The sequence below is a fragment of the Lipotes vexillifer genome, unplaced genomic scaffold (assembly GCF_000442215.2).
Source record: "Lipotes vexillifer unplaced genomic scaffold, Lipotes_vexillifer_v1.1 scaffold79, whole genome shotgun sequence".
Taxonomy (NCBI): Eukaryota; Metazoa; Chordata; class Mammalia; order Artiodactyla; family Lipotidae; genus Lipotes; species Lipotes vexillifer.
Window position 1 is genome coordinate 1,063,047 of NW_006775678.1, and position 27,688 is coordinate 1,090,734.

At 40.1% G+C, this 27,688-nt stretch overlaps 1 protein-coding gene across 2 annotated transcripts in view; it reads left to right on the top strand.

Annotated features, from left to right (window-relative positions):
- The window catches only part of MALT1 (MALT1 paracaspase), a 54,639-nt gene that overhangs the window by 3,128 nt on the left and 23,823 nt on the right, over positions 1–27,688 (top strand). Inside the window, exons 2-8 of one of the 2 annotated variants that reach the window (XM_007450110.1) lie at positions 7,357–7,523; positions 16,578–16,699; positions 20,928–21,087; positions 22,526–22,704; positions 23,124–23,220; positions 23,971–24,003; positions 26,890–26,916. In XM_007450110.1, the coding sequence (XP_007450172.1) occupies positions 7,357–7,523; positions 16,578–16,699; positions 20,928–21,087; positions 22,526–22,704; positions 23,124–23,220; positions 23,971–24,003; positions 26,890–26,916 (785 nt within the window). The remainder of the gene's footprint in view (positions 1–7,356; positions 7,524–16,577; positions 16,700–20,927; positions 21,088–22,525; positions 22,705–23,123; positions 23,221–23,970; positions 24,004–26,889; positions 26,917–27,688) is intronic. The other variant, XM_007450111.1, reaches the window with a different exon arrangement.

Genomic DNA, 27,688 nt, shown 5'->3' on the forward strand with positions numbered 1-27,688 from the left:
ATTTTCCCTGCATGGGAAGCCCAGAGTCTTAACCACGGGACTGCCAGGGAAGTCCCCCCCCTTTTTTTTTTTTTTTTTTTCTGTTCTAGGAAGAATACATTGTGCTTTTGGCTGTGCAAAGAAAATCCAAGATACATACTATTATTCTAGGTCCATAGATTTCTGAATTTCTAGACTTACAATAACATAAACAGTTGTCTTCTTTGTGGGCAGGGGGCGGGGTCAGATTACCAGGTCTGTGATTGGTTAATTTGTGAAATTAACTACTACTCTAGTTAGGGAAGGCTCTGGCCTTTCCTGAAGAAGGTTCTCCTGAAGTGAGCACTCCTATTTGGCCGTGAAGGAGGGAGAACATCAGTGAGGCCCTGCCACTGAGGAGGCATGGCTGATAGAATCTAAAAGTAGTGGACACCTGACATCAGGTGTTCAGTTTTCCTCCCTAAGCCTTCAGTTAAGTTTTGTTAAAGGCTGTAGAATGGTATTAGCTTTGTTTGAGGAACTAATGGAAAAGTTTGAGACCACTTCTCTGGTGAAGGTAGTATGGAGAGAGGGCAGTTGCCCAGCAAGAGGAGACAAGCAACAAAGGGCACGAAGTGGTGGGAGCTGGGGATTTCAGGGTGGGAAGTTTACTGGAGACAGATGAGTTTGGCCAGCCTTCCAGGATGGTGAAGGTTAGCTCAGGGTAGGTTAGTTGTGCTGGGGAAGGTGGAGGCCACCCTGAAGGTTGGAGAACTGGAGAACGTTAAGCTCACATACCTGTTGAGATCAGAAGAATTAAACTGACCTAACAAAAGGTTAGCCCTGGGAACTTGGAGGCTGGGGAGTGACAACTGAGGGGGCAAGGTAAGCTGGCGGTGCTTTTTCTATTTAAGACTAAAACAGTGAGTTTAAAACGATTTCATACCGATGGCAAAAGAGCATCTACAATAGTAAAAGGTCCGAAAGGCATTTTTCTCTAGTGTCAAACACAGGAATTACAGTGAATCTAGTCCAAATGGATGACAGTTCCCACGAGGATGTGCAGTGCTTTCTGCAGAGTCACTGGATTCACAGCCCTAAAATCCCAGAAGGTTGCCTATTCTGTTTCTTTTCACTTTTTTTCCTCACTCTATACGACTTTCTCCGACTAGGTAAGAATTTAATAAATAAGCCACAGGAGTTCCTTCTGAACTGTCCCATCAGGGATAAGGAGTGTTTCCAGATGGTTGTTGGTGATTCAGGATAAATCCTTACATATAGTTTAGTTTCCCAAAACATGAACATGTGGGAGTGCCCTAAACAAACTCAGCCCTAGTTCCATTCCAAACTGCCTGAATATTGAATGCCCTTTGCTGTCAGTGTAGATAAGCACAGGTTCTGAGTGTCTTGCCCAAGCAGTGTGAATTCTGCGGAGGCATGGAACGTTCTTCGAGCCCCAAAGATGGCAGAGCTGTCAGGAGGCTCTAATAGTGTGTAAATTCCATGAAGGAGGGAGCTTAGAGATGGGGCTTTGGGACCAGGGAAAACAGTCAGCCACTGCATACTTGCTGTGTAGCAGGTGCTCTTTTAGCTATGGAATCCTGCCCTCGAGCACTGTATGATGGGAAGGTTTCCTCCTGTCCCTATCTCTTCAGTCTCTACCTCTTCATCTGTGGATTTTTGGAATGCCTTAGGGCTTAGGCGGTGTATCTCTTTGTCTAGACTTCTTCACCTAATCCCCACCTTGGTGTTATCCTTAAGTCCTCCTAGCTTTACACGTATTTAGGTTGATTCCTCTCAGTTCATATCTTCAGCCCATGTCTTTGCTTTGAACTCATGGATTCATTCGTGTAGATCCCCTCTTGAATGACTAATAGACATCTTAAATGCAACACGTCCAAAACTTAACACGTCTTCTGCCATAACCTCTTTCTCTTGCAGTCGTCTGCATCTCAGTGAAGGGCAACTACATCTGTCCAGGTGCTGAGGCCAGAAACTTCAGAGTCATTCCTGACTCCGCTTTTACATACCACATCCACTGCATCAGCAAATCCCTTCTGCCGTACCTCCAGTATGTGTCTAGGATCCTATGTCCACTGCGACCACCCTGGTCCAGGCCACCATCATCTCTCACCTGCATTGCTCCAGTGGCCGCCTAACTTCTCCACCTCCTGCTTTGCTCCCATCCCAGTCTATTCTCAATATAGCAGTAAGAATCTTTTAAAACATTAAATCAGGTCTTATCCTCCCTCTCTTCAAAACCCTCCCATTGTTTCTCCATCTCAGAGTAAAAACACCAGTTAGCTACCAGTGAGCTCTTGGAACTGATATCCTGTTAGTGTCTCCCTCCCTCTCTCAGCTCTAGGCACACATGCTTTCTTGCCCTTCCTTGAAGACAGTAGGGCCTTTGGACTTGCTGTTTGCTCAACCTGAGATGTTTTCCACGGATGAACCACAAGACAGGCTCCTTTACGTCTTCAGGTGTTTGCTTAAAAGTCACCTTCTCACAGAGAATGAAAAATATGATATTGCTTATATGTAGAATCTAAAAGAATGATACAAATGAAGTTATTTACAAAACAGAAATAGACTCACAGATGTAGAAAACAGACTTATGGTTACCAAAGGGGAAAGGAGGGAGCGATAAATTAGGAATTTGGGACTAAAATATACACACTACTGTATATAAAATAGGTAACCAACAAGGACCTACTATATAGCAGAGGGAACTATACTCAATATCTTGTAATAACCTATAATGGAGGAGAATGTAAAAAAGGAATATATTTGTATATTTATGTATAATTGAATCACTTTGCTATACATTTGAAACTAGCACAGCATTGTAAGTCAACTATATTTCAATTAAAATTTTAAAAATAAACAACATTGATTACATTTTTTTTAAAAAGGTCACCTTCTCAGTGAGGTCTTCTCTGATCACACTACTTAAAATCACCTCCTACGTCTGCTCCAGCCTTACCTATCCCCCTGCTTTGCTTTGTTTTTCTCCAAAGCACTTAGGACAGTTGGATGGATGGATGGATGCACAGATCTCTGTGTGTGTACATATCTGTCCCTCTCCTGTAGAAAAATCTAGGAGGATGGGCGATTTTGTTTGCAGCTAGAAAAATACCTAGAAAAAATGGTTGTCCTATTTTAGGTGATTAATAAGTAGTTGTTGAATTAATGAATAAGGATTCTGAAGTGTAAATGTACCAAGAGAAACAAAAGAATCTAAAAGCAGTGCCATGGTTTGTACCCTAAAAGGTGTATAATATCAGTATGTTCTATTTGATTATACATTTTTAAAAGTAAAGATAAATATAGGGTTTTTTTAAAAGCAAAGTCTATTTGTTTCAGTAAGAAAGCAGTCTTTTTAATTAAATCAGAAATTTCAAATTAGAGCTGGTAGAAACCACTTCAAAGCACAGCCTGACAGGAATGTAACTAAAAAAGGAAAGAAAGAAAAGTTGGGTATGTGTAAACATCACCTTAGCTGAAAGCCGGTACCCATGTGGAAAATCAGTAAAAGGAGAGAAGAGAGAGCACCTTGTTTTTCTCCAGTGCCTCTTGTATTGGAAGAAAAGTCGTTGTCTATTTCAATTTGATCTTTCTTCATTTGGTGGGGGGAAAGTAAAATTGTTTTTAGTTTTCTCCATATTAATATAAAGATTAAAGCACTGTTTGGTTGCATTTGACAAGATGGCATCTTAATTTCATGTATCAGATCTTGATAACCTTTCTGAATCATAAAAAAATTAGCATACAGCATCCTTGTTTTTATAAATTTCATATTATAATTATTTGAAAAATGGGTAGTCCTTATATTGTGTCTAATACTGGTTCCTTGGGCATTCCAGAGACTAGTAAAAGAAAATTTTACAAAATATTGTAGCAGCACCTTCAGCTTTTGTTTTTGCTACCATCGCAATCACCATTATTTCATAAAAGAAAGGACACTTTAACACTTTTAAAAATAGGAAAGATAATCTTAGAGTAAAAGACAGTCTTATTGTCCTTACCTTTATCAGTTTGCCATGGACTTCAGATTGTGCTGCCAGAGTGTACAGCCCAGAATTGGGAATGGTTGATCTGTACTATGATTATTGACATTTAACAAGGATAGAGTATTGAATATACAAATTTAACTAGAATACCTAGAAAAGAATACCTAGTGACTGGAGGCTTTGGAGGACACTATCTGGTTACCAAAACAGTAATTACTCAAAAACAATTATTTTTTTTTAATTTTTTAAATTTATTTATTTTTGGCTGCATTGGGTCTTTGTTGTGGTGTGCAGGGGCTACTCTTCATTGCGGTGCGCGGGCTTCTCATTGTGGTGGCTTCTCTTGTGGTGGAGCATGGGCTCTAGGCGTGTGGGCTTCAGTAGTTGTGGCACATGGGCTCAGTAGTTGTGGTTCACAGGCTTTAAAGTGCAGGCTCAGTAGTTGAGGCGCACAGGCTTTGTTGCTCCACGGCATGTGGGATCTTCCTGGACCAGGGCTCAAACCCGTGTCCCCTGCACTGGCAGGCGGATCCTTAACCACTGTGCCACCAGGGAAGTCTCTCCAAAAACGTTTTTGTTTGTTTGTTTGTTTTAGTCATAGATAGGTAAGCTTTATTCCAATGTCTACATAAAAATGAGTTGATGTCGAACAGGAAACGGTTTTTCCAAAGGGTTAAAGTCTATCACACAACAGAACTTGGTCCTTTTCCCTTTAGTTTGTCTCTCAGTTCAGTTGGCTGACACATCATTATTAGTGTCCGCCCTCACTAATCATTTTCACTACACACAATTTCCCATTGTGGGAAATTGTGGCACTTTCCATTTCTCTGGAGATCTCTTAAGCTGCTTTCAGTTACAAGAGATGGGCAAGGTTTTTATCTGCTCTCACTCTACTCCACCAGAGACAAAAACACATCCCTGAATTCTCTTGTTTAAATTGTGGCTGTTGGCAAAGCATCCAAATGAAGAACTTAACGCTAACGCACAAAGGACACAGTATAATCTCTGTATAATAGTGACTTCGCTTCAACCTTTTCTCATTAAAGAATTATTTTTATTCTCTCTCCACAAGGGAGTTATAAAAAAATACCTGTAAGAACATTGAAAAGGCTCTTAAAAGTCCTGGAATGAAAAATTCTGCAGTATAAATTATGATACATTGTCTATGACTTGCAAATAAGAATAAACTCTACAAGCTAGAATTTCTGAATGATTTTGATAGGAATTTACCAGAAGGAGCCAGAACATCAAACCTTAACGATTTCCTGTTTTCATCCCAGTTGAGGTTTTGAAAAGCTATATAATCTGTTGACAGGCACAATCCACACAGGAACTTGCTGCTGCCACTAATGATGAAATCAACCTGAAGGACAGAGATTTGTATGCTGGACGCGCCAGGCTCTTCCATGCAACTGGTTGAAGTGGTCTTCTCTTATTTTTTCCCTTATGTTTTAAATAAAAGTAAATATACATATGGTAAAAAAATTTAAATGGTACAGAAAGATCTAAAATAATCAGTAAATATCCTTTTCTCTCATAACCTAGAAAATCTGGTGTCTTTCAAATCATCAGGCGTATGAATAATTTGCAAAGTGAAGTCAAACTTGGAGTCTCTTCATCTGAAAATTATTCTCAGGACTTTTGGAATGTGTTGATTCTGTCATGTATTACCTCTGTTACAGAGGCAAGCCATGCAGTCTTATTCTTCTTAAAAAAAACCTAACTACAAAAGCAACACACACGCTCTGCTCAGAGACAGCAAGTCCAGGCAGCACCTTGTACTCCGTGGATCTGGCCCTAGTTACGGGCGGAGTCCCTGGTATCATCCAGAGTCACGGGCGGCAGGAGCTCAGCCGAGCCCTTCCTGATGCCTCGGATCCTCCTGGCCAGCGGCACGTCGTTCGGGAACAGAGTGACACGGCAGGCACGTAAGGAGAGGAGATAGGCATCCTCCAAGAGATGAACTAGAAACGCTTCTGCTGCCTCCTGTAGGGCCAGCAGGGCCTGGGCTTGCCAACTGATGTCCACACCACAAGTGAATTTAACACATATTTCTCTTGCCAGGCGGCAGAAGGGGTTCTTCCTTTAACAGCAGGTGTGTGCTCTTCTGAAGAGTTCGGATCTCCTTCAGAACCCGATGTCTCCGGCGAGCAAGTTGACGGGAGGAAGTGCCTAAGGATGGGCCCAGCCTGGGGCGCGGTGCGAGCCGGGCTCGCGGCGCGCCTCCTTGGGGCTTCGGGCTTGCGGATCCGGCGGCGCGGGCCATGGTTGGCGCTCGGGATTGCGAACCGCGGCTCCTTCTCGGCCTTCCGGGTCCAGAGGCAGAGGCTGGCGTCCAGGGTCAAAAACAGTTTTTAAGGAAAAGCTAAAACAGTTTTAGAAATAAGCGAAATTAGCCTTAGTCTCCTTTTAATATTCCCATATTTTTATTGCATAATAATAGCTAGTTTTTATTCAGTGCTTATTATTTGCCGCACACTATGTTAAGTACTTTTTACATGGATTGTCTAATTTAATTCTAACAATCCTGTGAGATAGAATATTAGTATTGAAGTTATTTTGGTTGGATCCATTTTCTTCATGAAATAACCAACTTTATCACAGAATTATAAATCTTGGGTGACCATTATATAAATGCTGTGGCAGCCTTTTACTAAAACTGATCAAAATGAATGTGGACTAACAATATTTTAAGTCATATGAAAGCTTCCTAACTAATCTTGGCTGTGCCACAGCTGTGGTACCATTATGTTTGACCCCTTCCATCCAGGCTTCCAGGCATTTCAGTTATGAATAATTTATATGGGCAAGACGAAATTTTAGGTACTGAGGGATTTTAAAAAGATATATATATATACATATATATATATATATATGTATATATATATGATAGGGTGTCTGCTTGCAAGGAGTACTGTTATCTATTTGGGTAAAGAAGACATGCTTGTGAAAGAAAAGCTCATGATTTTAAGACAAAATTGTGTCGAAACATATAGAACAGGAGTCTGCAAACAACAGCCTGTGGGCCATGTTGAGGCCACTGCCTGTTTTTGTATAGCTAAGAATGTTTTTTATATTTTAAAAATTGTAAAACAAAACAAAAATCAAGAAAAGAATATGCAGCAGAGACTCTGTGGCCCGTATGAAGCCCAAAACATTTACTCTCTGGCACTTTACAGGAAAAGTTTGCCAACTTCTGCTATCCAAGATGAGCATCATTAGGAGACCGTGTCTAAAGGGACAGCAGCATTCGTAATGTAAACCGTTTTCCCCACCACGCAACAACTTGCTGTGTATCCTCTACAACACCCATGACGGGGCCAAACATATAGCAGGCAGGTCATAGTGAAGAAAATCTGTTGACTTGAATTAAATTTGTCGTTTGCAGTTGTCTAGACTTGGAGCAGTGTTGTCTTAAGGTCCTGGAGCCTGAAGGCAGCCCGAGCCTGTGTTTACTGAAGCTGCTGGGTGAGAAAGGCTGTACGGTCGTGGAGCTGAGCGACTTCCTGCAGACAATGGAGCACACTGAGGTCCTTCAGCTCCTCAACCCCCCAGGTACGTGCTTCGCGGGGGCACGTTCTCCAGGAGTTCATGGAGACAGACTCAGGAAAATACCTCATTTGACCAAATGAATTGTGTTAAGTATTTTTGAAACATGTAAACATATGGAGCCTCGTTTTCCCCCCCAGGTTGAGACTAAAGAACGCATAAAAAGCAAATACAGTGCATAAACATTTGTTGGATTGTTTTTCCAAAACAACAGCTATAGAAGACATTTTGGGGACAATTGGAATAACTTGAGTATAACCTGCATATTAGACATTAGGGAATTACCGTGTGACGACGGTGCTGTACTTCTATAGAAGAATGTCTTTATTCCAAGGAGGTGCACGTGAAAGTGTGGAGGGGAAAGATTTCTATAACTTATTTTAAAATAGTGCAGCCAAGAAAGTAAATACACACATTTATTTATGTATATGAATGAGAGAAAGTGTAACAAATGTTTATTGTTGAAGTTTTTGGCCCACATGGTGCTTTTGAAATGTTGAGTAACTCAACCACATGATTTTTTTTTTTCCTGAATATACCAATATTGCGTGAGGTTGCTCACTTCCAAGGTCAGATTTGAGGAACAGGAAACAGTCCCTCCTTTCCACAGCTGTGGATGGAGTTGGTCAGTTACCATGACATCAGCAGGAGGGACCATGTCATCCAAGTCACGTGATGGCAGCGGCGCTGCAGACCTTCTTTCTTGGGGGCTTGGGGAATTAGAGACACGTGTTGTAGTGGTGTACTGACAAGTACACGTAGCAGAAACCCCAACTCAAGTTGGTGCAATAAAGGGAGCAGGCTGGTTCCAACAGAAAAGTCTTGAAGCAGGTTGGGCTTCAAGAAAGGCAGGGGGCAGCCTTATATCCAAGGAGTTGGATTTTGTCTTTGCTCTTCCTCTCTTGTCATTGGCTTCCTCCCAAGGCTGACTTTCTACCTAGTCATAGGATGTCTACTAGCTGTTGCTTGCATTAATCTTTGTCCCAGCAAAAATCGTAGGATTCCCTAATAAGCTAACTAATTTTGGCCACGTGCCTGTCCCTGTACCTGTCACCAGCCAGGGAGTTGGAATGTGCCAGTCCCCCTGGCTTAGAGCCAGGAGTGGAGTGGGTTCAGTTAGCTTTCCAGAAACCTCATGGACCACCAAACAAAATTGGATGCTGGGCATGTAAGGGGGAGCAACTGAAAAGTCTACTACAAATGGAAGGGCCCCTGGATTGTGAGCCAGGAAACCTGGACTCTCAGGTTATCCCTGGCTCTACCAGGCCTAGTATAGATGATGAAGTAGGTCCTCTATAAACGCCTCTCTTGTGTTACCCACTGTACCTGATGCTTGACAAATGTTTCTCATTGCCTCTTCATACAAGAGGCCTGGGATAATGCAGATCCCATCTAGATGCTATTGCTTTCTGTCACCAGTAAATTATTTCTTCAGGTGACATTTATTAATTTTTGTATCCCCAGTGTCTCAAAAGTACCCAGGAGTTGTGGCAATTGAAATCTGCCAGTCTAGGGCACTCAGCCACTAAGTTCTCAGACTTTATAGACTTACTGGGGCCTCTAAGGAACCTCTTTGGGAATTAACTATAACTTTAATATCTCATTGTTTTTCAATAATTGCACTTAATTACTCCACCATTGTTGCCAAGTCAATAAAATGAGAGTCAGTGTTCTCTACCTCTCAGACTTGGAGGAGCTGCTGAGATGATGCTGTGTTGAGTTGCATCTAGGTGACCATGGAGGCTGCACACACATCTCATGATCTGTGGTGTGATCACTGGCCTGAGATCAAAGGTTTCCAAGTTTTCAAAGTTTCCCATGTATGAAACTGAGCTTGACTGAAATTGAGTCACATGTTTATTTGTGTGTAGTGATGTGCCTGAAATTTTTAGCAGTATTTTCTGTTTTGATGTGATAGGCCAGCAGCGAATACAGTGCCATCCTAATAAACATCAGTCATCTTCTTCGGAAAAATCTGTTTCTGCTCTTTGTGTTTCTCTCCAAATAGTAGGATCAGTGCTTTACCATCAGTGTTCCCCTGTGCAGATCGTTCCGATATTGGGCCAACAGGCTTTTTCAGTTATCCCCGGGACTCTTTCATATTTGAGGGGAGAATAGGAAAAAGACAGCAGTTTCTACATGACCACTTACGCACTATTTCTGTGAAGTTTTATGTCATATTAGGCATATAGTATTCATTAGCTATATAGTATTCATTAGAAATCAGTTGTTACTTGAATGTTAATTATTGATTTAAGAGGAACTATTTGGGGATCTAATAAAACTCAGTAATTTACAGTTAGCTTTCTACCTGAATCTTACTTGGATAATCTAAAACTTACTGTATTTACATACATTAGAATATAGAAATATAAGAATTTGAGAATAATTTTTATACTTCAGTAAAGACATTGAGAATAAAAACTACTGTAATTATATTAAGAATGCAAGCTCTGATAGAATCAACTTAATCTGGGATTTTGCTCATTCAGTCAACATTACTGTATTCTAATACTTCTGCTATTCCAGGCATTGTGCTTGGTACTATGAATTAAAACAATAGTTCCTACACGTTCAAAATTCATCGTCTAGTAGGGGAGACAAACATGTAACTCATCACGTCCAGTACAATCATAAAAACAAGTATATATTAAATCTCCAGTTTTTCCTTTTCAGTGTATTCCTGAATCTTGGTGAAAATGCAAAGTAAGAATAATCTAACGTTTTCTCTCTTTTTTTGTTTTTGGTAGCGCAGTTTCATAAGAAGACATTAGTTCTTATTCCACAAAGAGCCTGATGACTTTTATCTGATTGTCGTTATAGAGAGCTCTGGTTTTGGGTGACTAGGATGCTGTGAACCTCTGAACAGGTCTTTCAGGCCTAAATACAAGGAGAAGGGGAAACTTCAGATTTTTTTTCGTCTGATTTTGTCATCCCGTTGTTTGTGGGATGACAGCCAGAGATGTGGCCATAGAAGACGGCTGTGGTACCGAGTTTCTTGGATGTCTTTGCTTTGGTGGCTCAGAGGTAGCTGGGGAGGGTTCCCCCATCTCTAACTGGAACACCTGCCTTGATTAGGAGCCAACTTCAGTGGTCCCTCACTTAACATGAGGTCTAAGCCAAGGGTAACTCACCCCCAAATTCTTGTGCTCCATGGGCTCTGACACGTAATATATTTTTCAAAAGGTTGTCATTTATTCTCTTCTGCTTTCCCGCCGATTGGGCTTTTCCATAGCACATGGGTTGGCCAGCTTGCCTCTCAGACTGGTCTTGCCTGCCCTTTGTTAGAGAAATGGCTTATAATTTTTATGTATGGATGGTGTCCATCTGCATTTTTCAGCTCTGACTCATTGTTTCCCTATTTTTATTCCTTTGGTCATTTCAGTGGGAATTGAAGAGGGGCGGGGTGTTAAATGAATTTGCTGAAATTGTTTTGAACCAGAGGTCTGTAATGATTGTTTTAGACCTTTATTTATTTTTTTATTTAAGGGTCAAAGACTCTGATCTCAGAGCAACCAAAATTGGCATCTGTAACCTTGGCAAATACAGATAAACTTAGATGTGCCATCTGAGATGTTTTTGTTTTGAGTGAAACCATTTGAGTGCAGATGTATAAGCGCCATCAATTAGAGTTTTGTTTAAGAGAAACCTTTTGAGTGCTGACTAGTAGGCTCTATCAACTAGAGTCCTGCACATCACGAGATTGGTTGCCAAGGAAGCCGTGCTCTGACCTGGAATCGGCTAAGCAGAGGCTAGACAGTGGGGGATGTTTAGAGAAAATTAACACGTTACACATGGGTTTCATTAGATGGATCCCAAGGTTCTTTCTGCCCCAGTTTTGTGATGCTACCATTTTATTTCATTCTTGTATGAAAGGAGCTTTGCTGTGCATACATTTCAGAAGTGCTGGCAGAGTCATGTGATTTCACTGACATCTTTTCCATTTTTCCCCACCCCTTTTTCATATGAATTCATTTTTCTTCTTTAATTCCTTGTACTATACTCATTGTTATGTTTCTGGTACCAATTTTTTATTACTTTTATTGTCTCTAAGACAAGAGCAAAGATAGTTGAATATTATTCTTTCGTTTCCAGGATACCTTTACTTCACATTTTATCTTCGCAATTCTGTGAAAGCCAAGAACAGTACTATTATGAACATTTAAATTTTATTTTATTTTTTATTTTACTTTTATTCTTTTAACATCTTTGTTGGAGTATAATTGCTTTACAACGGTGTGTTAGTTTCTGCTGTATAACAAAGTGATCAGCTATACATATACATATATCCCCATATCTCCTCCCTCTTGCGTGTCCCTCTCACCCTCCCTATCCCACCCCTCTAGGTGGTCACAAAGCGCCGAGCTGATCTCCCTGTGCTATGCGGCTGCTTCCCACTAGCTATCTATTTTACATTTGGTAGTGTATATGTGTCGATGCTATTCTCACTTCGCCCCAGCTTCCCCCTCCCTGTGTCCTCAAGTCCATTCTCTACGTCTGCGTCTTTATTCCTGTCCTGCCCCTAGGTTTTTGGGGTTTGTTTTTTTTTTTAGCTTCCAGATATATGTGTTAACATGCGGTGTTTGTTTTTCTCTTTCTGACTTACTTCACTGTGTATGACAGAGTCTAGGTCCATCCACCTCACTACAAATAACTCAATTTCATTTCTTTTTATGGCTGAGTAATATTCCATTGTATATATGTGCCACATCTTCTTTATCCATTCATCTGTCGATGGACACTTAGGTTGCTTCCGTGTCCTGTACATTTAAATTTTAAACGTGAGCACACATTTATGTGGAAAAAGAGATTACCAGAAGTTATCATTTGGCCAAAATCACAGTTGGTTATTGACAAACATAGTATCAGAACCTGGGTCTCCTGACCCTGACCTGAACTCAATGTCATTTCCATAATACTAGGAAGTTTCTGGATTGTTTGGGAGGCTTAGTTATGGATTATTACCTCAATTCTCTCTTTGACCCCCAGACTTCAATTTTTTTCTTCTTGCCAAATTAAAAAGTACTCAACTAACTAGATCTTACTTATAAGGGACTCATCTTGTTCCGTGAACAACAGAAACTCCTGAAAGCAAGATATTAAGAAGTGAAAAGAGGCAAAGATAGTATAAATGGGAATAAAATTAAAGAAGAGAGCTAGAAAGAGAGTGGTGGCGAGGGCTGGAAGGATGGGTTTCCACGCCAAGGTGTTAAAGGGAGTTGTCGATGATGTAGAAGGACGAGGGGTGTGATGTAGGAGACCAGGTTTAGCCACAGTAGATGCAAATGTAAATTGACCCGTAAGAGGAAAGTACACAACCAGTACACTGGTTGTGTAATGGGGGGAAGTTGTTAGAGGAAGAGGAATGGTATTTATTCTGGGACTCTCTGGGGTGCTTTTCAGTAATAGTTTTGAAATGTTCAAAATAACGTTGAGGTAGAGTTTTAGATGGAAGATGATAGAAAACGTTTTTTGGTTCATGGCCCCTGAAAATAGATGCGCTGTAACGTACCCAATAGATCTGTTCCTGGAAAAGCTGTGAATTACTTCGATAGTAACTGCATTGTAAGAGAGAACAACTCAAAGGGAACCTATGATGAATCCTTTTGTCAGGTCAAGAATCACCCTAATTTATCTGTTTAGTGATTCCAGCAGGGGTTTTAGTTTTATTGTGTAATATCTTGAGCCGGTTGCTCTACACAGGTGTACACGTGTTGAAAGCACAATCCCCATGTTCCATCAGACCCAGTCAGATTCTCTCCGGCTTACAGGAAATCAAGTAACCTCTTTGACTTCTTTGCAGATGTTATCTGAAAATAGGCTTGTTTGCCAGGAAGCTGTGCATTCACCCTTTAAAATAGAACTTTCGTCTGCCTTGGTACACCGTCCAGAGCTCTGTGTCATCTTCCCTCTTTACTTTGTTCAGCACATTCTGCCTAGTGGGCGCTGCGCGAGGGTGGTTAGAGGTGACCGTGGTTCCCTGTCGCACACGAGACAGGGTGGAAAGAAATATGTGTGGTTAAGACATGGGAGGTGTTGTGACTTCTCTCTGTGCTGCTCACCAGGGCGGGTTCCAAATCACACTGTGCCTTTCAGTTCTCAGTCTTTGAAGCAGTAAATAATAAAGACATGTCTTTGCTTGCTTCTTGAAGACTTAGACTTCTAAAATTGTTGGTACAGGACAGATGTATCAACTGTGAGTTTGAATGTCTGTTAAAAATCATTTAGTCTTGTCTCCCACAAAGGAAGCTTTTAGAACATCCTGATCACATGGGCGCCTTCCTCTGAAGTCATTCATTTCTTCGTAAGACCCTCTAGAGAGAAAGCCTTTCAGTTTCCTTCATTCTCATCTCTTGTCTCTTTGTGCAATAGCAGAGAATCTTTGCCACAGTACGTTTTTAAGCACTGCCATGGCACAAGACACTGCACTGTGCCTGACACCCTCCTTCCAGTAAGAGACGCTCACTGTGGCAGAAGATGGGATTAGCATGGGAGATGCATTAAGAACCATCAGAAAATGATAACTATGTGAGGTGATGGATGTGTTAATTAACTTGATTGTGACCACCATTTCACAAATGTATACCTATACTGAATCATCATGTTGTGCACCCTTAAATATATGCAGTTTTTATTTGTCACTTATACCTCAATAAAGGTGGAAGGAAAAAAAAAACAATCACTGGGATAACCCAAGGCTTAAAAGGGTTTTAAAGCCCAAGAAAACTTAGCTTTGCATCCTGGTTCTGCTATTTTACAATGAGAAAAAAGGAATCTCAGAGAAGTTAATAATTTACACAGGGTAATTTGGATGACTTTCTGCAAATGACGTAAGTTCATTTTCCTCATTGTAACATAGATCTAGTTAATATCTAACTCACATGATTATTTTGAAAGTTAGAGATCAAAGTGCTGGGCATATGTAAAGCAGCCAGTAAGTTGCCATTATAGTAATTTTTGTTATTATTATACACATTCGTTCAACAAATATGTGTTGAACACCCACCGTTTCACATATGCCAGGCACTATTCTAGGCGTCTGGTAAACTGGTGGCTGAGACAAGAGCTTCTGTTTTAGCAGGTGACACAGATAATAAGAAACGGGACTCGGGGTGATTAGTGCAGTGAAGCCCACAAAGTGGGATGAGTATAATGCTGGGCGGGAGGGGGGAGGTAGCTCATGCTTCCTGCACCAGCTGGAGACCTGGATGATGAGAGAGTCTGTCCTGAAACAGTGGGGGTTAGGGCGGAATCCAGCAGAGGACCAGGAGGTGGAAAGGCAGGAAAGAGCTTGTCTTCCGAAGGAAAGAGGCCCTCCGCGGCTGGAGCCTGGTGGGCATGAGGGCCTCGCTGGCCACGTAAGGAGCTTGGGTTTTATTCTAAATCCAATGGGAGGTCAGTAAAGGGTTTTATCAGAGGAGTGATATGGATTAATTTATGTTTTAAAAAGACATTGGGCTGCTGGTTGGAAGTAAAGAAAGTTCGCAGGCTGTGACAGTGGTTCAGGAGGGGATGGTGGCTTGGATTAAGCTCATGGCGTTGAAGATGGTGAGATGTGGAAATGCTTAAGCGACAGGCCTCGCAGCTAAATTACGCGTGGGGAAGGAGGACGTGGGCAGGAGGGGTTTGGGGGGGGGCTGCTAAGTTTCCATCCTGAGTAACTGGATGCTTGGGGCGAGGCCAGGGCCTGGTTTATCTTCCCTGAGATGGACAAGACTGGGGGGTCTTGCGGAGAAGGAGATCTTGTGTGGGATCCTCCCGGACCGGGGCACGAGCCCGTGTGCCCTGCATCGGCAGGCGGACTCTCAACCACTGCGCCACCAGGGAAGCCCAACTCCAGGATCTTTGACAGGAAGCTCCTGTCAAAAGTTTTCCAAGTTTTGATGCTGGTAGTCATTTTTCAGATGAGAACTGTTTGCATCACATGTATCAAATTTATATCCTGCTGTTCTGTTTCTGTACCTTTCTGGTTACGGAATAGTTTTAATGCTAAATCACAGCATTGACATTCATATGCCCTTTCTTTTTTAATATTTATTTATTTATTTATTTAGGCTGTGCCAGGTCTTTTTTTTTTTTTTTAATTTTTTTATTTTGTTTTTATTTTTGGCTGTGTTGGGTCTTCACTGCTGCGCACGGGCTTTCTCTAGTTGCGGTGAGCGGGGGCTACTCTTTGTTGAAGTGCTCAGGCTTCTCATTGTCGTGGCTTTTCTTGTTGCGGAGCATGGGCTCTAGGCGCACAGGCTTCAGTAGTTGTGGCACGTGGGCTCAGTAGTTGTGGCTCGCGGGCTTTAGGGCACAGGCTCAGTAGTTGTGGTGCACGGGCTTAGTTGCCCTGCGGCATGTGGGATCTTCCCCAACCAGGGCTCGAACCCGTGTCCCCTGCATTGGCAGGTGGATTCTTAACCACTGCGCCACCAGGGAAGCCCCATGCACCAGGTCTTAATTACCACACGCAGGCTGTTAGTTGTGGCAGGCGGGATCTAGTTCCCTGACCAGGGATCGAACCCGGGCCCTCTGCATTGGGAGCACAGAGTCTCACCCACTGGGCCACCAGGGAATTCCCTCATATGTCTTTTGAAGACATTTAAGTGGTATTTAAACTCACACTTGTCTTACTAACAGCGCACCTAACTCAGTTGAAGTGCTGGCCGGATAAGCCTTTATGACTAAGTATTCCTAGAGCTGGCACAGAGAAAGCATCGTGACTGCTGTATGCAGACAGCTATGATAAGGCTCATCCTGACTTCAGAGGTGTTAGAATGTGGAAAAAATGTTTCTCAGAATTGAAGAAATATGGCAAACAATTTTTTCCCCCAGTCGTGGGGAAGGGGAAGTGCAGTAGATCAAAGTCTTCTGCAGGTGAGTTCCTTTCCTCCAGGTTTTACAGAGCCTGGAACTCACAAACTCATCATCTGATGGAGAAGGAGATGTGAGTGGGTGATTTATAACCAGGATGAATATGCAGGTTATTTCCAAAATATTTCTTCTTTTGGTTTCAGAAACATAAACAAGGAAAACCCCTCTTTTCTGACTTTATATAACTTTGTTTTTTTTAAGGAATAAAGATCACTGTAAACCCAGAATCCAAGGCAGTCTTGGCTGGACAGTTTGTGAAGCTGTGTTGCCGGGCAACTGGGCATCCTTTTGTACAATATCAATGGTTCAAAATGAATAAAGAGGTAATTTTTTAATGTCTTTTAATTCCTCTGTCATGAGAAGAGAGAAAGAAAATTAATTAGCCTGTTGTCTTCAGTGTGTTTTTAGAATTTTGTTAGAGGATATGATAGGTCCTTGTTATAGGATCTGTGTTATTACTGAAGTGTTTATTCAGTAATCATTACTTTGGTAAGCAGTAATAAAATCAGTTCTCTATTCTGAAAATTGTGGAAAATCAGGAGTACTTGGGGCAACAGTGTTAACAAACATGAAACATCACCAGTACATTCTAAAATATCTGTACAAAATTCTTTACAACAGATTATGTTCCAGTCTGAATCTTTAAAAGATTTTCAAAGCAACATGGAAGGCAATATTATTTTAAGCATTCCCCATAACTGTATTATATCAAAAGATTTAGGCTTTTATGGTAGATTCTGAAGTAAAACTCAGGTTGTTAGAAAGGGGCATTTATTCCTTTGGTGGAAGGGTTGTATCCCCGTGCCACCCAACAAGTTATTTAAAATTGCATATTGGCATCCTCTTGTCTTAAACATTCTTTGAGCACTCTGCTGCTGGGGATTTCTCAGTGGTCTGGCCACGTTGTGTCCCACTCTGATGGGCTTCTCTCTTCTCCCTCATTCATCTCCCCTCGCTCCCTTGCCTCCTAGATGGTACCTTGAAACTCCATTATTCTTTGCAGGCTGTTAGTCACATAACTAAACTTGCTTTCCAACTCAACATTAAGACTCCATTTGTAAATCTGAAACTTAAGTTCAAGAGCTGTTCCGAGATGACAGTCTTTCCTTTGATGGGATCACCCTGTGCCTTAGGAGAAACGTGTGGATCTGTACAATTTTTAATTTCCGTCCCTCACACACAGGTGAGGTAAGGCAGATGTGAACTGCAGTAACAGGACTGCACTGGCACCAGACAGGCCTGTGTTGGATCCTTGACTGTTAGTAGCGACTCGAATTCCTATCGTCAGGGGTTGAGAGAACTTAATTGATGGGATAGTTTATGTGCCAAGGCTCTCGAGAGATGGTAACTAAAGTTATTTTTACCATATTTTCTCAACTGCAAAGTGGCCTTCATTTTAATAAACACCTTTTGAGGAAGAAATCATGGACAAAACTTACTCTATTAAGTATATCATTTGTGAACTATGTTCTGACTTGAGAAGGGGAGGAATGTAGAGGGTGAGCAGTGCATCGTGAATCTGAAGAGTTGCAATGGATTTTAAAGCCCTTCTCAGTCGAGTTTTGTCAAACCACACTTAGGTTCATAGTCTATTTCAGGAGATACTCATTTAACGACTATTTGTTGGACACCTATTTTGTGCCAGGCCGGGTTCTAAGTCCAGGATGGTGAAGCATTGACACACAGGGGCCCTGCCAGCTCCACTGGGGAAAGACAGTGAGCAAATAAGATAACTCTGTGAGTTAAGAGCTGTGAGAAAATAAACAGGGTGATACAAAGGGAGAAGCCACTAAAGGTCTTAAGTAGGAGAAGTAACATGATAGAATTTTTGTTTTTAAAACACCAACTTGCTGCTTGAAGGGAAGCAAGAGCAAAGCAAGAAGACCAGTTAGGGGCTCCCCTGGTGGCACAGTGGTTGAGAGTCCGCCTGCCGATGCAGGGGACGCGGGTTCGTGCCCCGGTCCAGGAAGATCCCACATGCCGCAGAGCACCTGGGCCCGTGAGCCATGGCCGCTGAGCCTGCACGTCCGGAGCCTGTGCTCCGCAACGGGAGGGGCCACAACAGTGGGAGGCCCGCGTACCGCAAAAAAAAAAAGAAGAAGACCAGTTATCTAATGCCTACACTGGACTACAAATAACAGTAGTGTGGATTAGGACATGGCAGTAGAGATGGATCAACGTGGGTAAGTCACTTTATTTTAGAGAGAGAGTTCATCAAACCCAACAGGTTAAATGTGGAGCCTGAGGGGAAAGGAAGAGAGCTCAAGGATGACGCTAGATTTTCTACTTAAGCATCTGGGGACCTGTTATTTACTGAGGTGTTAAGAGACTGGGAGAGGAAGAGATTAAGGGCAGAAACTCAAGAGTTTGGTTTTAGACATATTAAGTTTGAAGTGCCTATTGGATGTCTAAATGCATCTAAGTCAGCTTGGATACCTCAGGAGACAACATTGAAAGTTTGTTGGGACTTCCCTGGCAGTCTAGTGGTTAGGACTCGACGCTTCCACTGCAAGGGGCACAGGTTTGATCCCTGGTCAGGGAACTAAGATCCCTCATGCCATGCGGCACGGCCAAAATAAATAAATAAATACATAGATAAATGTGTTAAAAAAAAAGAAAAGAAAAGAAAGTTTGTGTAGTGGAGGAGGAACCAGTAGAGAGACTAAGAAGAATTTGCAAGATAAGAGGAAAACCAGGAGAGAATGGTATGAAGCCCTTGGGAAATTATTTCAAGAAGAAAGGGGTGGTCAGCATTTTCAGTGCTGCTGAGAGGTATGTGGGTCAAGGGGGGATATACTTGGGATTTTTTTGTTTAAGATATAAAGGTACTAGAGTATGTTTTGGGGAGTGATACAATAAAAGTGAGAAATAGATGCTAAAGCAGAGAGAAAATTGCAGGAGCAAGTCAGAGAGGATGAGGGGATTGTTGGAGAGGAAAAAACCTTTCTCCCACCCTCTCATGCTCAGTCCCTGGGGGCCTGTGAATTAACAGGCAAAATACAGATTAACAAGAGAAGTTTATTCATATGGGAAATTACAAAAGACGTAGTCCTGTGATTGGTTACAGTTAGAGGAAAAGGGAGGAAGGAGAAAAAGCCTCTCTGGGAAGAACAAATGGGTTTCTTTAGGAAATATATACAAAGGGGTTTCTAGGAGAATAAACAGGAGATGAGAAAGTTTGTGGTAATATTTATTCATGCAAGTGCAAATGGTCTTTCCATCTTCCTCATGGCTATTTAAAACTTCCCTGGAGTGGGGGTTTATGGTAGGTTTCCTCTTGGTCTCCTTCCTAGGAATAAAAGCCACCCTGAAGAGGGAATTTATGGCAGCCTCATTGCCCAGAAGTTTCTGCTTTTAGTCAGATAAGGAAAGCTCTGATAAGGCTTCTTTCTGCACCTGTTGAATCCTAAACATCTTCAGCTTGAACTAGTTTGCATACCAGCTTTGGGATTCTGAGTGGTTTAGGATCCCCATGCAACCCAAGCCCAAGTAACCTTTGTTAGGAAGACACGCTTTCCATTTTAACAGGAGGGAAGAGAGTTACAAATAAGCACAGACTAAAGTCAATGGCTGAGAGAAGTGGGATTGCAGGAGGTTTAAGGAGAGAGAAAGTCCACAGGAATAGCCTAGTAGGAAAGCAAACAGTAGGTTCACGTGGTAGGATGGTCAGGCAGTGCTAAGGCAGCCTCCATCCCAGTTGTCAGATCTTCAGCAAAATGCTCTCTCTCCGGTGCAGGTTCTGAGAGGAGAGAGAGCCGAATTCAATTGGTTGGAGTTTGGAGATGGAGAGCTTGTTAAAGTACTTTGCAAGGGAGCCAATATATAACGAGGCACTTGACAAAGCCCTTTGACAATATGCCAGAGTTGGGTGGTGCTGATAAATTGATGGGAGCAGCTAAGGTGAAAGAAAACTTAACGTGGTGACCAGAGCCCAGGAGTAAAAGCTTGGGAAACCCTTGCATGGACCTTCCTTCCCATCACTGATAGGTTTCCCATAGCCCTTCTCCACCCAGACCTTGAAAGAAGCGTATTGGTCACGGCATCTATCCTCTGATAGAATTTTGCAGATGAGGAAATGAGGCCTTGGGGTAAAATAACTTGCTCATATACTGACAGCTAATTTGATCAGAACAGAAATAAAGAGCCAGACCTAACTTTCTGTGATCCCTTCACTCCATCATGGGTTGGTCATGTTGTATGACTACTTAGCTCATAAATGTTACAATGCTAGATTCTTTAGATACTAATGATCAAACAATTTTAAATGACAGATTAGTAACTTTTCTATTAGTGAGTTTGGGGAAGATATAAGGTAGAGAGAGAGCCTAACTCTCTTGTTAACAGATTTATAGAAGACTGATTTTCTAAGACTTCAGTCCCAAGTTACTCAAAATGTTGTCGTTTTTTAAGTAACAGATATTTTAGAACTTGGGGGGAGAAAAGATATACTTTTCAAAGTTCCAAGAACATCATACATTTTGCACAGCACATTTTTATAAGGTGTGTTTTGATGAGTCATTCATTTTTATCCTCTCATTGATCCTTTCACAGATTCCGAATGGAAATGCATCAGAACTTATTTTTAACACAGTGCATATAAAAGATGCAGGCTTTTATGTCTGTCGAGTTAATAATAATTTCACCTTCGAATTTAGCCAGTGGTCACAGCTGGATGTTTGTGATGTCACAGAAGTAACAGAAAGCTTCCAGAGTAAGTGATAAAGTAACCTGAATGCTGGGATGGGAATTGCCTTTTTTTTAATTTTATTTTAAATGTTTACTTTTAAATAAATAACTTCAAAGTATCAAAGATAGTACTCACATGTGTACTTCACCCAATATAATGTCACCAGTCGATAATATTTTATCCCATAGCCCATGTGATGGATAGATAGACAGACAAGACGGACATGTAGATGTCTTGGGCTGACATGACCTTTCTCAGTCTGGCCCTGCTGCTGACCTAGTCAAACTTGCCACCTTTCATGGGTCTGGATGTTGTGGTCCCTGGTTTTGGAAGAGAAGAGAAATCTAATGCCGTCTTGCTCACTTTTCAGTTCCTTTCTATACTTTTTCTCCCAAACTATTGTATTACTTCTAAAAACTTGTGTCGTGGAATAAAGACCATCTATAGAGTTGCAGTAGGCATGACAGGGCACATAGTGCATCGTTTGCTGCAGTGAAGCATTTCATCCAACTGGTTTTCTACTTTTGCCATCCATCTTTTTAGTCCAATAACTAGTATTGATCAAGGAAAAAACCCCGTGTACTCTAAAGAGTAGCCAGCAGGTATTATTTTTTCACACAAACAGTCAAGAACCATATTTGTCATTTTTGCTAGACAAAAAGAATGAGGGAAACAGACTTTTTGTTGCCAATTTGTCTGTTTGCCATTCTTCTCTCAATTTAGCTTTTCCTACACCCGAATAAAGTCTCTAGAAATAGTCATGATTAATTGAGTGATATATGTTTTCCTAGAATATTTCTGTGTATGTAATTAATATGTTTATAAATGGAATCTTATTCATTCAACAAATATTATTGATCACCTGCAATGTGCTAGACACTGAGTTTCATTGTTACTGGATCACATTGACAAGCCTTCTGTCCTTAAGGCCCTTAGAGAGTAACAGATGAGCGTTCAATAGATAACGCTTAACCCATCCATATTTATTCAGTGCTAATAACAAAACTCCTAATTTCAAGAAGGCAAGTTAAATGAAACAGCAGAACGTAGAGCTTTCTGTTTTGGACAGAAACATCACTCAAGATGTTTATGTCCTTTGCTCCCACCGAAAACTCTGTGGCCAAACACATTTAGAAACCACTTAAACTATTTTCCCCTCTTAAATACACAATGCTTACTAACACTTGGAAAACTGAGAAGTCCTGCAATAAAGACATCTGTTTAACTTTGTTTAACCCAGAATGTTCTAAACTTATTTGTCTATAGCATCCTTTTATCCACAGAACATCTCTTAATATTTCTAGATGTGCTACAGTTTTATGAAACATCATTTGGGAGATGCTATTGAAGATTGTAAAAAAAAAAAAAGATGGATGAACTTGAAAACTTTTTTTAATTAAAAAAAATTTTTTTAACCTAGAGATTTTATTTATGTTCCGTGATATTTTTCTTTTAATTTAAGGAAGTTTGGATGGCGTCTCTGACTCTAAGTTGCAAATCTGTATTGAACCAAAGTCCCAAAAGCTGATGCCTGGCAGCACGTTGATCCTACAGTGTGTTGCTGTTGGAAGCCCCATTCCTCACTACCAGTGGTTCAAAAATGAATCACCATTAACACATGAGACAAAAAAGCTATACATGGTAGGAAGTTGGCCTTGGGGATATTTGGGGGGGTTAATATGTAAAATAAATAGTATAATTGAAAATTACAGTGAATATTAAAATTCATATTCTTTGGGGTGTTTTAATGTTTTCAGTATTTTTTCAAGTTCTTTATTATCTAATATTAATTGATTCTTATATTTGCAAAAGGGCTAGAACACCAGCCCACATGTAAGTGCTTGTATGAAAAATGTCAAACAGTATTGCATCAGACTCACCACTGTTAGATTCATTGTATTATTTCCTTGCTAATATTTGACCTAATGAATGGAAATAATCTAGGAATGTCTGAAATGTTAGGATTTGTAGGTTTAAAAAAAAACAAACTCAAAATAACTTTCTCCAAGCCACTTAAATTAAAATTGAGGAAATGTGAGCGTGTTCTAATATTGATACAGGTGCCTTACGTGGATTTGGAGCATCAAGGAACCTATTGGTGTCGTGTATATAATGATCGAGACAGTCAAAACAGCAAGAAAGTAGAAGTCATTGTAGGTAAGCAGTATCGCTCAGTATTCTGACAGACGGAGCGATATAAAATGAAGTGTTTGAACAGCGGAAATTCTGTTCACCCATTGAATTTAATGGTATGTTAAACAAAATAACTGCTGATGCTTAAGTAGAAATTTGAGAGCATACATTACTAAAACTCCTAATCAGCATTCACACACAAAGAGCAGAATGAACTGTAAAAAAGGCTATTTTATTGGGACCGTTTTCATAATTTTTTTAGTTTTATAGTTTATGTTAAACATTTATGGCAAAAATGTATTCCTTAAAGCTTTAGCTAAAAAAAAAAAAAAAAAACCTTGATTTAGGGGAAAAAGATTTTTAATAAACCATTTTTTCAAAAAAATCACAGGCATATAAAGGAAAGAATGATTATTAACCAACAATCCCTCTATGAAGTGCATAATTTGGGGGTGTGTTCTAGTTAAACTTTAGCAAAAAAAAAAAAAACCTTGATTTAGGGGAAAAAGATTTTTAATAAACCATTTTTTCAAAAAAATCACAGGCATATAAAGGAAAGAATGATTATTAACCAACAATCCCTCTATGAAGTGCATAATTTGGGGGTGTGTTCTAGTTCAGCTTAATGCATTTAGTTATGTTGTCAGTAGGAGGAGATATTGATGCATATGTTGGTTTGTCAACATATTTCTGTGCTACTTATCTCTGCTTGATGGCTGCCCTTCCTAAGATCATGAATTACAATATATTCACATTTGTTTTCTCTGAAACAAGGAAGAACAGATGTGGCAGTGGAGTGCACTGAAGGTAGTGTAATCCTTTGGTTTGAAACCAAATATCCCGCATGCTCGTTCCTCTTGGGATTGGTGGAGTGCCCTGGTTTACTGAGTGCAGTGATGGAAAAAATACTAGCTATAAGAAAAAATTTTGATAGAAGGATACTGTATCTTAGTCTTTGAGGGTCAATAAATTACCAGAGACACTATTAAACTGACATTAATTAAAACAACTAATTTTTATTGTAAAGCAATTATACTCCAATAAAGATGTTTAAAAAAATCTAATTTTTAATTGATTTTCTATTGTATATAAAAATAAAGTTCCTGGGACTTCCCTGTCCAGTGGTTAAGACTCTGCACTTCCACAGCAGGGGGTGTAGGTGCAATCCCTGGTGGGGGAACTAAGATGCCATATGCTGCATGGTGTGGCCAAAAAATTAAAAAATAAAGCTCCTGTACAACACCTTATGAATAGTGAACAGTTGCAAGTAATTCTTAATGTTAATTATCTTCATAAAATTTGTAAAAAATACATGGCTATACTGTCATGGATAGTTGTTTAGATTATTTTATCTATCCTTTAGCCATGGTAAGATGCCTCTCAAATGCAAATGTAATTTCTATAACAGTTTCAGGACAGGAGATTTATTGTTTAACGCATGCTTTAGCAAATATTAAATATCCTGTTTTAATATAAAATTTATAAGATCCATTTTTTGAAGCTACAAGGCTGAAGACTATATATTATGGTAAAAGTGACATGGTAGATTAAAGAGAACTGAATGTTACTTTAACATAAACTTTTATCTTGTTTTAATTAACCAAAGCCTTGCACATAAGTTGTAGTGAGTAAATTTTAAAACTTAAATTACCTTCCCCTAGTGTGATGTCACTGTTTTGCAAAATTAGGTTTGTGGATAGCAAAGTATTTTTTCAATTTCTGCCTCTTTATTATAAACCCTTAGGCTCTACTTGAGCAAAGTAAAAAAATAATGTTAAACCTTATGTTTCCTGGTTTTCCTGTCCTTCATACTGCTATGGTGTCACTTTGACATACTATAATTACTGTTTTCATCCCAGTCATAGTTGTGGACAGGAATTCTCTAGCATAAAGCAGTTCTAATCCTGTGGCCTATGGGCTCTACATGCGGGAATCTATGTAAAGAAATCCTAACCAAACTCTCCTTCCTTCTCATTTTTCACCTAATTGCATGATTTTTAAAACCTCCTAACATTGGAGACCTCCAAGAATAAACATAAACTAGCATTGCTGTTCAGCTTCTGGGCAATGCATGTATATTACCACCTTGCTGCTTCTTTACCTGCAAGATTCTTCCTATAATTTTTGCAGTGGCAAACACACTATTAAGTAATAACTTTCAGATAAATCTGTTCCAAACACAGATGAAAATCCAACTATGAAACTACTCCAAAAATTTCAGATGGAAAAATTAGATCCAACTCTTCTTTTCTAAAAAAGTCTGCAAAGTTGAGGCATTTATTATAGTTGGTGGAGTGGCACATGTTAACAATGTCCCAACATACCATATCTTTTTTTACCTGTAGAACATGATGTGATCTATTTTATGTGCTTTGTTAAAGATACTTGATCAGGAGAAGGGGTAGGGGGTTGAATAGGTGGAGCTCAGGGGATTTTTTTAGGGCAGTGAAAATATTCTATATGGCAGCTGTAGTGGTAAATACATATATGCAGGTTTTAAATGGTTTAGGAAGGTCAGAGGAGGGGGATCCCAGGATGGAACACAGAATATGACAAAAGAATCTAAACCTATTGCAAGTGTATGAAGCAACCTCACTGATTATGGGATGGAAGAACAGGTGCTAACCTAAGTACCTGGGAATGAGTGAACACAGAAGGCAGAAGAAATTGTACAGAACCCTGTACTCTAGCTGATACCACTCTGTAGTTGATTTTATATCTCACAGAAGTTACTGCATAATATTTTATGAATAGTATGGCATTTATAATTTATTGTGAATGTTAATTTTTATCTTCACACAATTTGTAAAGGAAAAATAGATGGCTATAATGTCATAGGTATTTGCTTAGATGATTTTCTTTCTGTTAGCCAGGCTCTACAGGCTAACAATTCTGAAACCACTATACCTCCAAAAACACATTCCACCAATATAACCAGGAGAAAAACATCAGACGTATCCCGATTTACAGACATTCTACAAAATACCTCACCCACCGATAATCCTCAAAACTGTCACTGTCGTCAAAAACAAGGAAAGTCTGAGAAACTGTCACAGCAAAGAGGAGCCCAAGGAGACACAAGTAAACGTGATGTGGTGTCCCGAATGGGGTCCTGGAACAAAAAAGAACATTAATGGTTCATTAATTGTGACAAATACGCCTTACTAACAACAGATGTTAGAAATAGGGACACCAGGTGTGGGTGTCTGTAGAAACTCTCTGTAGTGTCTTCACGATAGTTCTGTAAATCTTGAACTGTTCTAAAATTAAGTTTATTCTCAAAAATATCATTTGAGGTTTTTAATTAGTTTCATGAAGTGTATAGTCGAGGCCATAGACAAACCTGTCTCTTGATTGTTTTCATCCAATAATTGGCCAGAATATCTAAAACTTTGATCAGATTAAGAATGAGTCTATTTAGCTTTTTGTCATTTAATGAAAGTAGTAATAGCTCAGAGGTCCTAACTGAGGTCCACAACCACATTCTCTCCTCTTCACAGTTTGACTGCATGACTTCTCCTTTATGGCATTTTAAAAGTTCTAACCTGATAAGACATTATAACACGATTCAACAGTGCAAGAATCAACTTCTTTTGTCAGTCTTACTATCATTGGCAGATTATTTAAAGGTTATTTAAATCTATTTAAATTATGTAAAGATTATTTAATCTATTTTCTCTTATTTTATTTTAGATGAATTAAATAATCTCGGGCATCCCGGTGAGTAATACAAACATTGAAACATTAGCTTTAGATATTTCGTTTTTGAATGCGGTAACTTAAAGATACTATAGATATTCTCTATCATTGTAGTAACTCTGTATCATAAAAAGGCAGTTAAATGGGGAAATGCATACCTTTAATTTGAAAGATAAGAAGCAGCCTTTGAAAGAGTGACAGGAGTAACATCTCTGAACTCACCAGACCCCTGGGTCCTTGTTCAAAGCTGCTCAGTCATTGAACACATCTGAACTAGTTGGGTGGGTGTCTGTAACTGAAGTAAAATTATTGTTAGTGCTGTACAGATGAGTAGTTAGTCATTGACCATTAAGAGACTGACAGTTGGCAGGAGTATTTATCATTCTTTGGCCAGTTTTAATCAGAACAGATTTCTGAACAAGTTAAGCTAAAGGGAAGCCTTACCTGAGATGAAAGGCATAGTAATAATGAGGACTCCATAAAGACCGAGGACATCAGTCCAGGCTGTGGGCATTCTGAAAGGCACTGATGGAACCTGTGACTATCTGAAAATAAAACCTCACAGGAGTACAATAAGAAGGTAGTTATATGTATCAGTTAATATATGTAGAGATCCCTCTTATTTCTTGACATGTTATTTCTCATAGTTTTAGCACCATGACGAGTTTGCTTAGTTTTGTGCCCATATTTTGTTAATAAACATCTGTTATTGTGAGTGATGATTGAGCTGTGCTGATTACACATAAGCCAGTGAGACAAACCAGAATGCCACTGTTACCCGCATGTCATTCCT